Source organism: Chenopodium quinoa, unplaced genomic scaffold, assembly GCF_001683475.1.
Source record: "Chenopodium quinoa cultivar QQ74 unplaced genomic scaffold, ASM168347v1, whole genome shotgun sequence".
Classification (NCBI taxonomy): Eukaryota; Viridiplantae; Streptophyta; class Magnoliopsida; order Caryophyllales; family Amaranthaceae; genus Chenopodium; species Chenopodium quinoa.
The window spans coordinates 7558500-7572468 of NW_018745684.1; the positions used below are offsets into that span (position 1 = coordinate 7558500).

At 37.1% G+C, this 13969-nt stretch overlaps 1 protein-coding gene across 1 annotated transcript; it reads left to right on the forward strand.

Moving 5' to 3' along the window:
- The first annotated feature begins 4955 nt into the window (after positions 1-4955).
- Positions 4956-5549, forward strand: LOC110718016. The gene is made up of 3 exons (XM_021896818.1): positions 4956-5178; positions 5276-5413; positions 5490-5549. The coding sequence occupies exons 1-3, from the start codon at positions 4960-4962 to the stop codon at positions 5547-5549; spliced, it is 417 nt and encodes a 138-aa protein (XP_021752510.1). The 5' UTR covers positions 4956-4959.
- Positions 5550-13969: the final 8420 nt, after the last annotated feature.

Here is a 13969-nt window from a genome sequence, read left to right on the forward strand (position 1 = left end):
TTTTTTTCGATTTTAAGGAACATCCTGGCTTACCATTTCCTCGATCACCATGCTCTCTGGGTACATATGTGGGTAAGTAATTACCTACGTCGTGTACTTGGAGAACTGGGGGGGAAATGCTGCCGGATTTTCCTTAAAATTGGAAAGTTGACATACATTCACTAGTGAGAGTAAACGTTCAAGGATGGGTTAGGTTGGAGTGATAAGGACCCTTTGGAAGCATATATTCATTTGTGTATGTATATGAAAGTTATATGCGTGGTGTGTGTTTGAATTTGATTTATATATATAGTAGATGTAGCAATTATACATTATTCGTAATATGTTGCCATGTTTAGAGACAATTTACTTAATGGAGAAGGATCATGGATGGATGTATGGTAGACGTGATACATTGGAATTCTTTAATGGGGTTCAAGAGTTTTGCGAGACGGCTTCATCTTATCAGCGCAGAATGGGTTTCGAGTGCCTCTATTGTCCTTGTGTTGATTGTAATAATGTGAAGGTGGTCAATAGTGTTGATATCATTAGAGATCATGTAGTTTGTCGTGGGTTTAGGGTTAAATATCATGTGTGGATTTGGCATGGTGAAGAAGGAGAGTACAGTGGGGATGTTATTGGGTATGATGTGCATGATGATAGAAGCAATGATATCCATGTGGACGAGGAATACAAGAATGATGAACATATTGTTGATGATGGTGCTGAGGAGGGATTTGAGGATGATGTTGTGGATGAGGTTGAGGATGAAGGTGTGGATGAGATGATGCGTGGTTTTGAAGGTGACGTGTTTGAGTCATTATCGGAGGCTTCTAAAAAGCCTTTGTATCCTGGGTGCAAAAAATACTCCAAACTATCAGCCGTGCTTACTCTTTTTAACATTAAGTCGAAGCATGGGTGGACGGACAGTAGTTTTACTTCCTTGTTGAGCGTGTTAAGTGAGATGTTACCCGATGGGAATGAAATTCCTAAGTCTTACTATTACGCTAAGAAGCTCATGTGTCCATTTGGTTTTGAGTATAAGAAGATACATGCATGTCCTAATGATTGTATTCTTTACCGAAATGAATATGAACAATTGGAGGAGTGTCCAAGATGCAAGAAGTCGCGCTACAAGCGCAAGAGTTGCAATGCTGGTACGAAGGGACCTCCTGCTAAGGTGTTGTGGTATCTTCCCATAATTCCAAGGTTTAAGCGTCTGTTCTCTTTACCAAAAGACGCTAAAAACTTGAGGTGGCATGCAGAGGGAAGAAAGAAAAACAGAATGCTGAAGCACCTAGCCGACTCCCCGCAATGGAAGAACCTTGATATGAAGTTTGGGGAATTTGGTGATGAAGTCAGAAATTTAAGGCTTGGTTTGTGCACGAACGGGATGAATCCATTTGGCACTCTTAGTACCCAGCACAGCACATGGCCGGTACTTTTAGTGATCTACAATTTTCCTCTTTGGTTGTGCATGAAACGGAAATATGTAATGCTTTCACTCTTGATATCAGGGCCAAGGCAACCTGGAAACGACATAGATGTGTATCTTGCGCCATTGGTTGATGATTTGAGAAAGATGTGGGACGAAGGGGTTTCCGTGTTTGATGCTCATAAGAATGAGATGTTCACATTGCGTGCAGCTCTTATGTGGACCGTTAATGATTTTCCTGCATATGGCAACTTGTCTGGGTATAAGAATAAAGGGAAAAAGGCATGTCCCATTTGTATTGATGATACGCCAAGCAGACGCCTTGATCATTCTTTCAAACAGGTGCATTTGAGGACAAGAAGGCTGCTCAGGCGCGATCACCCGTACCGTCGGCAGAAAAAGGCTTTCGATGGGACGGTGGAAGAGGGGACTGCTCCTAGGCCACTGACTGGTGAGGAGGTTTACGCTCGGGTTAAGGGTGTACGAACAGTATTTGGGAAATCTGAAAAAGCGGCGGAATCAGTTGCTCTCTTTAAAAAAGAATCAATCTTTTGGTTGCTCCCGTACTGGAAAGAACATGACGTTAGGCACTTTCTTGATGTAATGCATATAGAGAAGAATGTGTGTGACGCTCTTGTGGGAACGCTGATGAATATTCAAAACAAGACAAAGGACGGAAAGGGTGCACGTTTAGATTTGGAAAAGATGGGGGTGCGTCCAGAATTGTGGGTTCAGCAAAGGGTTAGTAAGGGAAAGGAACATGAAAAGGAAAAAGAAATGGGTTCGAAAAAGGGAAAGGGGAAGAGCAAGGGAAAGGGAAAGGCCGCGGATGCGTCGAAGAAGAAAAATGAGGGAAAAGCCAAAGAGGGGAAGGCCTATTTACCTCCGGCTTGCTACACATTGTCAAGGGTAGAAAAACGGAGGTTTTGTGAATGTTTGTATGGCATTAAGGTTCCATCAGGGTACGCATCTAACATGAAAAGATTTGTATCCTTAAATGGAGAATTGAAGCTGACAAGTATGAAATCCCATGATTGTCATGTTCTGATGCAAGTTTTTCTACCAATTGCAATACGTGGTATTTTGCCAAAGCACGTAAGGGAAGCTATTACAAGCCTCTGTTCGTTTTTCAATACAATATGTAGCAAAGTGCTTGATCCTTGTACCCTTGATGCTTTACAAGCGGATGTGGTTGTGACTTTGTGCAAATTTGAGATGTACTTCTCGCCCTCGTTTTTCGACATAATGGTGCATTTGATTCTTCATTTGGTGCGTGAGATTAAGTTGTGCGGTCCAGTGTTCTTGAGGTGGTGCTATCCTTTTGAAAGACACATGGGTACATTGCAAGATAAAGTTAGGAATCGGGCTCACCCGGAAGGAAGTATGATTCAAGGGACCGTGGCCGAGGAGATTGGGAACTTTATGGCCGACTATGTAGCCGTTGCTGAACCTATTGGTATTCCTACTTCTCGACATGAAGGTAGACTTGATGGTCATGGCACAATCGGGTCGAAACTAATGTCACCTGATCGAGAGAAGTTCTTACAAGCACACCTTTATGTCTTGCACCATGTTGCAGATGTTCACCCATATTTAGACGAGCACATGGCTAGTTTGCGTGATGAGTTTCCGTCGAAAGGTGAAAGGGCACTGATGTAGTTGCACAATAAGAAGTTTGTGAGTTGGTTTCGTGATCGAGTGATGGGTGGAATGGATGAGAGTGTCACAGCTACAGTAAGGTGGCTTGCTTATGGTCCTAGGGATGATGTTCGCTCATTTGAGGGATATGACATAAATGGGTACACATTTTGGACTGAGCGTCAAGATTTGAAATCGTCCTCGACCCAAAACAGTGGTGTAACGGTTGTGGCATCGTCAAGGGAGTTTGCAAGTGCTAAGGATAAATCACCTGTTGATGCAGAGTTGTCATACTACGGTCGAATTCAAGAAATATGGGAGCTTGATTATTGTGACTTTACGATTGCTCTTTTCCGGTGTAAGTGGGTTGATAATATCAGGCGTAACGTCAAATTTGATGACTTTACTCTTGTAGATCTTGGCAACCTGAATGATAGTGCGGAACCATTCATCCTTGCATCTCAAGCTAAGCAGATGTTTTACGTATCTGACCCTGCCGACTCAAAATGGTCTATTGTGCTAGCCGGCAAAAGAAGAATCCTTGGCGTTGGAGATGTCGAGGATGAGGAAGAATATGATGCCTTTGATGACTCAGCACCTTTCACTGTTCCTAGACCTGCTGTGCCAAATGAGATAGACGACCAAGCCAATTACATGAGATCAGACCACGATGAAGGAATATTAGATTGAGGTACTGTATATTTTTTGTTAGTTTGAATTGCAGGCGTAGAAAGAATTAAAAAATCACATTTTAGGTGAAAATGAATGAAATTGTTGAATTACTTGCCCATTTTTCTTATATTCTTTTAATTGAATAAAGTAACTTGCATCACCATTTTCTATGTTTATTTGTATTATAATTCAGCAATTTATATATGATTATAAGTTTACCTTACAATTCAGCAGCTAATAACGTGTTATGTTTGTAATGACAGGTTTTAACATCTAATGGCGGACGATCGATTCCGTGTTCGAGTTGAGGATGTTGAATCTAACTCAGATGATTCATCTAATGATGGGGACCAGCCGTATGATGTGAACAAGGAAACTGATTTGGGTGAGCCAGAAGATCAGGCGCAAGATGTATTGGAGAGAATGATATATGACTTTGAAATTGTAGCTGAGCAAGCGCCTTCAATCGATAATGACATGATGGAGTCGTTTCGTGAGGATCAAAGTGGAGGGGGGGTGCAGGCACCAGCGAAGAAAAAGCAGAGGGGTCCGACGACAGCTTTCAAGAAACCTGTCGGTCCTATGGTCTTGGAGTATGACAGGGTAGGGCAACCCTCAGGTAAATGACGTCGTCAGTATGCTGGTCAAGTTGGGATTTGTGCGCGCAAAATCCCCATTACGCTTCGTATGAGAGACGTACCTACAGGCTTGATTGACACGTTTTGGAATGATACCAGAGTAAGTTTGATTTGATGTGATTATTTATAAACAATTTCAATTTATTGTTATGTTATTGGCAAACTAATAATGTTTGTTATTTGTGCTTGCAGAGTCTATTTAACATTCCAAATGAGTACGCCAAGCGAAGGGTGTTTGAATCCTTACTTGCGATAAGATTCAGAAGCTTCAAGTGTAACTTAGTTCGTCGGTTTATCACAAAGAAACTTGTGAGGAAACCAAAGAACAAGAAAGGAGGTGGCAGTGATGATGATGTCATCGATGAAGAGAAACTCCCTTGGCAAATATGGCCTAGCATATCGAAGGATGATTGGGAAGCTTTCGTTCAGCAAAAATGTAAAAAAGAAGAAATTGTAAGTTTAAAGAACTCTGATGAAAATTGTGTTGTAATTTATCGTCTTTTTTATTAGTAATGAAACTAACATATATATCTTTTTATGTAGGAAATGAGGGAGCAGAATTCCAGGAATGCATTGCAAAAGTAATACCACCATCATATGGGAGCAATGACGTATGATGAATGGAGGGATACGTGGGTGAGTGAAGGAGTATACCCCACTGCGCTTCTAGGGTCCTCCACAGCGCCGTCTGACTCCACGACCAGTACTTTGGTGAGTCGTGCTGGGGATTTCTTTTGCTCTATGCATTCGCGGGACAAGAAGACCGGAAAATGGTCCATCAAGGCTCCGGAAACCAAAGAAATGACAGATAAGCTAGTAAGCAACTATGAACTAGTGAACTACTTTATTCATTTGCATGTATATCACTTTATATAAACACTTACTTCATGTTGCCATTTTGTTTTTGCTACAGCTTGAGTACACTGGAGAGCTTGTTGAAGGCAAGCTCGTCCCGACGGTAGAGAAGGATCCCTTCACCTTGGCTATGGGAAAGCCCTACCATCCGGGATGGGTATTAGGTGCTGGGGGGAGCTTGCTAGGATGGGAGAAGGTAATGGGTCCCGAATATACCAAATCTGGAAGATCCCGAGCAAGTGTGAACTCGCCACAGAACTTCGATGCCACAGTGGCATCAATTAAAGAACAAGTGCGCAATGAGATGCGTGAAGAGTTCAATGCATGGGTGAAGCAAATGAATTTGCCGACCTTGCCCTTTTCCTCGACAACACCGGCCGACTCAAGTAGCCACCCACGAAGAGAAGGAGAACAGGAGATAAATGCACGCGAGGAGGTACGTGATTAGAATTCAACTCTATAAGTTTTGATATGTTGAGTTACGGGGGTACGGTTCTAATTAATGTTTCACTATCAATACACTATTGCAGATTGGTACTCCTTCACATGCGAACTCAAGGGGGCTTGATACTCTGACACCTCATGACTTTCCTATTCTACAGGTGATTTTTTACTTACTTGTTTGTGATAATGATATTTGTTTTTGGATTGTGTTGTGTTGTTGGTGTTGCTTTGTTGATGTGATGTGTTGTTGTTGTTTGCTTCTCCTTCTCCTTCTCCTCCTCCTTCTCTTTCTCCTTCTCCTTCTCCTCCTTCTCTTTCTCCTTCTCCTTCTCCTTCTCCTTCTTTCTCCTTCTCCTTCTCCTTCTCTTTCTTCTCCTTCTCCTTCTCTTTCTTCTCCTTCTCTTCTTTCTTCTCCTTCTCTTCTCTTCTCCTTCTCCTCCTCCTCCATCTCCTTCTCCTCCTCCTCCTTCTCTTTCTTCTCGAGGAGGCTGCAGCACAGCGAGGAGGCTGCAGCTGTGCAGCACTGCAGCAGCTGTACAGCCTCCTCGCTGTGCACACGCTGCCCTTCCCGCCCGGTTTCCGTTTTTTTTTTTTTTTTGCACTCGTTTTGTTTTTTTTTTTCCTTTTTTTTTGCGCCTAAGATACTTAGTTATGAATATTTATGGCTTGAAACAACATAAGAAAAGCAATTTCACAAGTTTTAGGTTCATTTAAAGTGTTTACGGTTCAAAATGGCCAAAATGAGTTCTAACTTGCCCATTTTTCATGATTTTAGCTCAATGCTTGAATTAACTCCTATATTACACCTAAGATACTTAGTTATGAATATTTATGGCTTGAAACAACATAAAAAAAGCAACTTTACACGTTTTAGGATCATTTAGAGTATTTACGGTTCAAAATGGGCAAAATGAGTTCTAACTTGCCCATTTTTCATGATTTCAGCTCAATGTTTGAATTAACTCCTATATTACACCTAAGATACTTAGTTATGAATATGTAAATGAAGTATCTTCGTAATTGGTGCAGGAAGAGACCCGTTGTGAACTTCTTCACCCGGGCGAATCATATGATGGACCTTTGCATGTTGTTGCCTATAGTAGTGCACAACCGGCCGAACAAGGTATGGTCCATCTTCGACCTCTTCTGCATGAGCATTATTCTGTCGGGATCCATTCTGTGGTTCCCGGGTTCGAGGAGATCTTAATACCTGTGCCCGTGGAGGAGGATGAGTTCACTACACTCTGGGCAGCAAAAGGTAGTTTTGTGCAATGGCCATCTGCTTGGACACGGTTGATGAACCAGGTAATTAAGATTTAGATTTCACGCTTTAATCTTTTCTTCCCAAGAGTTGGATGGAAATCTTTTCTAACCATTTGTGTGGATTTGTCTTATTAGCCATCGAGGAAAAGCCAAACTCCAAAGAAGAGGGTGGAGGGGCCAAAGAACAGGAGTGAACATGGCTCGGTGAGTGGAAAAGCGTCGATGAAGAGCCCTTCACGAGGTTCAACTACGCAAGCTACTCCATTAGTTGAAGACACGGTGCTTCAATCGCTATCTCAGGAGTTAGCTTATTTGCACAACTGTGTTTGCGTGTTGCCTAATGACAGCCCCATCCAGATCCAACTTCCTAAGGAAATGTTCCACTACGATGATGATGTAACGGCATGGCTATTCAAAGAAGATGTGAAGGAATTTCTAAGTGGTGCAATGCTTAAAATTTCCCTCATTCAAATATCGATGAGGTAATTCAACTGGTACTCAATTTATGTTATTCAGTTTAGTGGTGTTTGTCGTTTGGTTTTCGATTAACATTTTGTTATCATGCATGCAGAGCACTCCAGGAGCAAATATGGGAGCTTGAATCTCCTTGTCAAGTTGGGTGGTTGTGCCTTGAGAAGATGTCCACTGCTAGAATCTTAGGCAACTCCGCTGACGTATTGTACTATGGTGAACGGGGTATCAGGCAATCAGTCAGTGCGGGAGACAAGTTTATATTTGTCCCATACTATGAGGAGTATGTCTGATTATGCTAGTCAAGTTCATTTGTTTTCCCAGTTTATTTGTTGTAATAGGCTAACTATTGATTTGTTTGTCTCGTGTGTAGTTATCATTGGACCCTACTTGTGATTTGTGTTTCCAGTAACACAATCTTCTACTTTGATTCTGCTTGGTTACCTCAAGTAAGAAAGCGCCTCGTGAGGTCCATACTGCAAAAGTAAGCATCTAGTTTGTTTCACTTCTTGTTATTCATTTTCATATCTTAACTCATATGTATTGATTATACTAGTCAAATTTGAACTTATTACTTTGATTTTTTGTAGTACCATGAAGAAGATAAATCCTCGATCTCCTCGAGGTCCTACATGGAAAGCACCCAAGGTAATTCACCCATGATGTTGTGATTTTCTTACTTTACAATGCTTAAGATGTTGCTTATTTGCTATGCATTTTGATTCATGTGCTTTGTTCCTCATGCTAGTGCGCACAACAGGAAAACGGAGTTGACTGTGGCCTATACGTGATGAGATTCATGTATGACATAGCGATGAGTCATTGTATAGACACACGTCAGCTTGAAGAGGTATGCCATTTTGGTTGAAATTGCGTCCCAAAACCACTTACTTGCTCTTTTCTTGTAATCTCAAGCATTAGGCACCTATAACTAAGTGATTATGACATGTTTTAACTAGTTATAATATCAATAGACAAGAAATATAGAAAAAAGGCATCCTAGTAGCCAAAATGGCCTTACTTGAGCCATTTTGGTTGAAATTGCGTCCCAAAACCACTTACTTGCTCTTTTCTTGTAATATCAAGCATTAGTCACATTTAACTAAGTGATAATGACATTTTTTAACTAGTTATGAGTTTAATAGACAAGAATTATAGAAAATAGGCATCCTAGTAGCCAAAATTGCCTTACTTGAGCCATTTTGGTTGAAATTGCGTCCCAAAACCACTTACTTGATCTTTTCTTGTAATCTCAAGCATTAGACACCTATAACTAAGTGATAATGACATGTTTTAACTAGTTATGAGTTCAATAGACAAGAAATATAGAAAATAGGCATCCTAGTAGCCAAAATGGCCTTACTTGAGCCATTTTGGTTGAAATTGCGTCCAAAAACCTCTTACTTGCTCTTTTCTTGTAATCTCAAGCATTAGTCACCTATAACTAAGTGATAATGACATGTTTTAACTAGTTATGATTTCAATAGACAAGAATTATAGATAGTAGGCATCCTAGTAGCCAAAATGGCCTTACTTGAGCCATTTTGGTTGAAATTGCGTCCCAAAACCACTTACTTGCTCTTTTCTTGTAATCTCAAGCATTAGGCACCTATAACTAAGTGATAATGACATGTTTTAACTAGTTATGAGTTCAATAGACAAGAAATATAGAAAATAGGCATCCTAGTAGCCAAAATGGCCTTACTTGAGCCATTTTGGTTGAAATTGCGTCCCAAAACCACTTACTTGCTCTTTTCTTGTAATATAAAGTATTAGTCACATTTAACTAAGTGATAATGACATTTTTTAACTAGTTATGAGTTCAATAGACAAGAATTATAGAAAATAGGCATCCTAGTAGCCAAAATGGCCTTACTTGAGCCATTTTGGTTGAAATTGCATCCAAAAACCTCTTACTTGCTCTTTTCTTGTAATCTCAAGCATTAGTCACTTATAACTAAGTGATAATGACATGTTTTAACTAGTTATGAGTTCAATAGACAAGAATTATAGAAAATAGGCATCCTAGTAGCCAAAATGGCCTTACTTGAGCCATTTTGGTTGAAATTGCGTCCCAAAACCACTTACTTGCTCTTTTCTTGTAATCTCAAGCATTAGTCACCTATAACTAACCCCAATTATTATTAATTCACTTCTACTAACTCACGTTTTGTGTATTCTAAATTTTGCAAGGGGCAAACGGGACATCCATACACGAGCGAGGAACTCCATGTAATTCGGGAGATGTTGGCGACCTACATCACATTTAATTTGTAAATATCGTCATACATTTTTGTACTATATCATCTCTTCATCAATCCTAGCCTTAGCTTATTAATTATGTACTATACATGAAACATTTTTCTAATTTATATCATCTCTTGCGATTGTTATTATTAATTATTTATGTTTTGTTATTAATAATACTAATTATTGTTACTATTATCATAATAATTAGTATTATTATTATTACTATTATAATATTAATAATTATTATTATTAATATTAATATTATAATAATAATAATAATTATTATTATTATTAATATTAATATTAATAATATTGCAGCCAAAAAAAAAAAAACAGGTCAATATTAGTGCAGCCAATAAAAAAAAAAAAAAAGAATACAGGTCAATGGCAACGGTTAACCGTTGCCAATATTTAAAAAAAAACAAAAAAAGGCGCGCCATTGTCTTTGGCAACGGTTAACCGTTGCCAATTACTTTTAAAAACAAAAAAAAAAAAAAAAAAAAAGGTGCCATGGTCAATGGCAACGGTTAATCGTTGCCAATTTCTTGAGTTGGCAACGGTTTTGAACCGTTGCCAATTTTTTTGGGATTTGGCAACCCTCAAATACTCAATGGTTCAAAACCGTTGCCAATTTGCTCTTTTCGTGTAGTGGTTTACTTAATTTTTTGAGCATTTCTGCTAGTTTTAGTTGTTTTGATTCTTCGATTTTTAGGTTTTTTGATTTTTTTTCTTTGGTTTTGCTTTTTTGTAGTGTTTGATTTTGCAATGGTGAAGAAGAAGAGTAAAAAGAAGTCGTCAGATTATGAAGGTTCTTTTTCTTAATTTTTTCATGATTTTTTTTTCATAATTTTCAACTCAATTTTCACTTATGAATGTGTTGTTATATGTCGAATTACTAGTGCATTGTTATAAAATAGAGGAAAAGAAAGAATGAAAGATGAAGATGTAGTGCGAATATCTAGTATCCATTCCATTTTCCATATAACATATATATACACATTGAAATTGTAACTTCCTAATGACAATAAGAAACCACCATTATGAGAAGAGTTACAAAGGGATGTAATAAGGTTAAGGGAGTTACAAGGGGGGTTACAAAGGGAAGTAATAAAGCTAAATAGGTTACATAGGTATAATGGACATACATTAATATATATTTCATAACACTCCCCCTTGGATGTCCATTATCCAAAATAGTTTGATGTTAATGAGCATATAATCATATATGCTGCCTTAGATGTCCATATTGAAGATTGTGTCTCCTAAAACCTTACTAGGAAAAATTCCGTGGGATGAAAACTTAGTGAAGGAAAAAGAGTACACCATTCTTCATAATACGCTTATGATGCCGCCTCATTAAAAACTTTACCAGGAAAACCCAATGGGACAAAACCATGGTTAAGGGAAAAAGAGTGCAGCGCGTATTTTCTCCCCCCGATGAATACATAACATGAGGTCATCTTTAGTGTAATGAATCCAATGCTGGCGGGCAACTTTTCATTTGTAGCATAATAACATATCTTGATAGTTGATCCTCCCAAATTGGATTTGAATGTTCAAATCTTCGTGTGAATAAGTAAAATGTCTTCATTTTCACCGTACTAATCAAATAATACATGTGTTTATCTCAATCTCATTTGATATCTTGACCATTAAACTTATACTTTCTTATAGAGGTTAAATTAGTAGAAAGTGATGATCAATAATTGATCATATTTTATGCCAACACGCAACATGTGATATCATTATCTAATCTTATATGAATTAGTGATAAAATATCTAATCACATACATCACTCATGGTTCTTCTGGACCATAAGAAAATTATTCTAGCTGAAAGACATCTTAATTGCTATCCTTCACAATTTTATTATGAGAGTTCTCCAATGAATATTTCATACCTCAAACTTCTGGTTGAGATGTCAATGATGTAGTCACATAGACGTTTCAGGATTTTGATAATAATTTCAATATTCAAAATATAAAATTTATAGGGCTTAATACTCAATATTCAAAATATAAAATTTGTAAGGCTTAATACTTAAATAAGTCGTGAATAAGTTAGGAATCTTCAACTTATTTCATAACATTCTATTAAATCAACATCATACATCATACATCATTTCATCACAACTATAAGCCCATTGGGATATATATATACAATATCGTTTTGTAAGCTTCCGTCAAAATTGTAAATTTCCCTTAATACGACCATCCACATGCATATATGTATATACCACAATTATTATTGTATAAAAACTAGTGCATGCAATATGAGATATAGAAATTATGATAAGATAATGTTGAGCATAAATATACAAGTAATGCATCTAACAACTGCCTACACATGAAATGAGTAATCCATGCATCTACCTACAACTCATACATGCACATGAACATAAGACTTAATAATAATGTAAGACACTGTACAATGTGGATTTAAAAATCCATATTTCATTGGACTTCTGGTCCATGATAAATATTTTATCAATATCATTATGTCGACATCAAAATGGACATATCTTTTAAATCCCTTATTATTAGTCCATTCTTTCACGCATATGCATATTATTCTTCAGTTCCATAATATACCGGTATCATGAACTTCTTTAATATACAATTTCGTATGCTATTTATAATGATATCGGAATGCTTTTGCAATTGGTAGCATCATATTAACTCATATCATAGGTCATCTGATCTTTTATATATAATTTAGATATCTATACTACTTCTTGGCTATTTCATTCACTATGGTATTCATATATTATTATTACACCTTAAAAGTTTCAACTGCACTATCTTGCCATATATCACATATTTATATTGGAACCGATCATACAATCTACACTTCAGGTGTAGTGATTCAAACAAAAAAAAATAATAAAATGACAAGATCTATTACAATGTATGCACATCAATATGACCAAAATGTGTATCTTCTCTATGCCTTTTTGATGGGTCATAATGGTATACAAATCAAAATATATATAGATGTGCAACATATCTTGATACAAAAGTGGCATGTATGTAACTTTACACATTATTATTATAGGGATAAACTATCTATAAAAAAATTTGCCAACTTACTCCAGTTTTTTTCCCCCTAAGTTGGTAAAACATCTCAAATATAGGTAGCGTTTGATTCAATCTATTTAAGCACTCTAGTGCTTTTCCAGGAATAATCAATTCAAACCAGAAAATTCAAATCAACTAAATGCACCTATAGGGGCATCAAAATTCTTAACCAACTTAGTATACGGTTGTGCAACAAATTCTTTGGGAGGATCATATTCAACACAATTTATCTCTTCTATAGAGTATTATCCATGGGAAGGAGTATATTGTGTAGTTATTTATCATTTCTATTCCTTATTCTTGTGCTGACTGATAATAGCCCCATCAAGAGATTTTATATAGACGTAAATAACTTTAACGTAAGTCCATTAGATGGAAATCTTCTGGATTCCCAAATACTTTAATATTGAGAGTTACCTAAAAATTTTCATATAAAAATTACTTTAGTGAGTTTCCAGTCACCTTATAGTGAACAACATGTAAGCTATTTTGGTGAACTTCTGGTTACCTATGAACTTCTGTTCACTTACTACATGTCCACATAATTTTTTTTTCAAAACTTGTATATAATCTCTTGGAATTTCCTTAAAAACATACTATTAAAATTACAATCCAAATATAGTTCAATCTCAATGTTATGTCTTGCCATTCAATTCATTTCATATATATATCTAACATGAGAGAGCGTGAACACATTATTTCTTTCATGTCAAATGACATTTCTAGTTCCCACCATGGGAATTTACAAAACATAGATGACCTAATTTAAATGTCACATCCAATCACTTTTCGAATATAAATTATGGTGAGTTTTCTAACACCAGTGATCACTTTATTAAACATACTTTATGCATGGCCATGAATATGATGTGATATGAACATCAACATGTGTTTCTATTCACAATTGGCAAGACAATAAAATAATGACTCATATCAGCTAGAGCATGAATTAAAATCTTGGTACATGCTAATCTTGTTGGACATTTAATTTTATTTTCTTCTGGAGTATTTTATATTAATTATGCGCGCGACCACCTCTGTTAAATAAATCATTGATGTTTAAGAAAATGTATGTACTAAATTGACCATCAATGTGTTTTAATATTTATTATTCGTGTGCAAGGATTACATAAATTTATGGAATGAATACTATCTCCCCCTAATCCTTGCATATGGGTATGAAATTAATCCAACAAACTTTAAAATCCCTTGCACCTTTTAAGCCATAAGTTCTTTTGACAATGTCA

Bases quoted from the DNA above. Each gene is read 5' to 3' on its own strand.
- LOC110718016 (XM_021896818.1), top strand. From the start codon at position 4,960: ATGGGAGCAATGACGTATGATGAATGGAGGGATACGTGGGTGAGTGAA. The intron at 5,179-5,275 runs GTAAGCAACTAT...TTTTTGCTACAG, and splicing joins AAGAAATGACAGATAAGCTA to CTTGAGTACACTGGAGAGCT. The intron at 5,414-5,489 runs GTAATGGGTCCC...TCGATGCCACAG, and splicing joins GCTTGCTAGGATGGGAGAAG to TGGCATCAATTAAAGAACAA.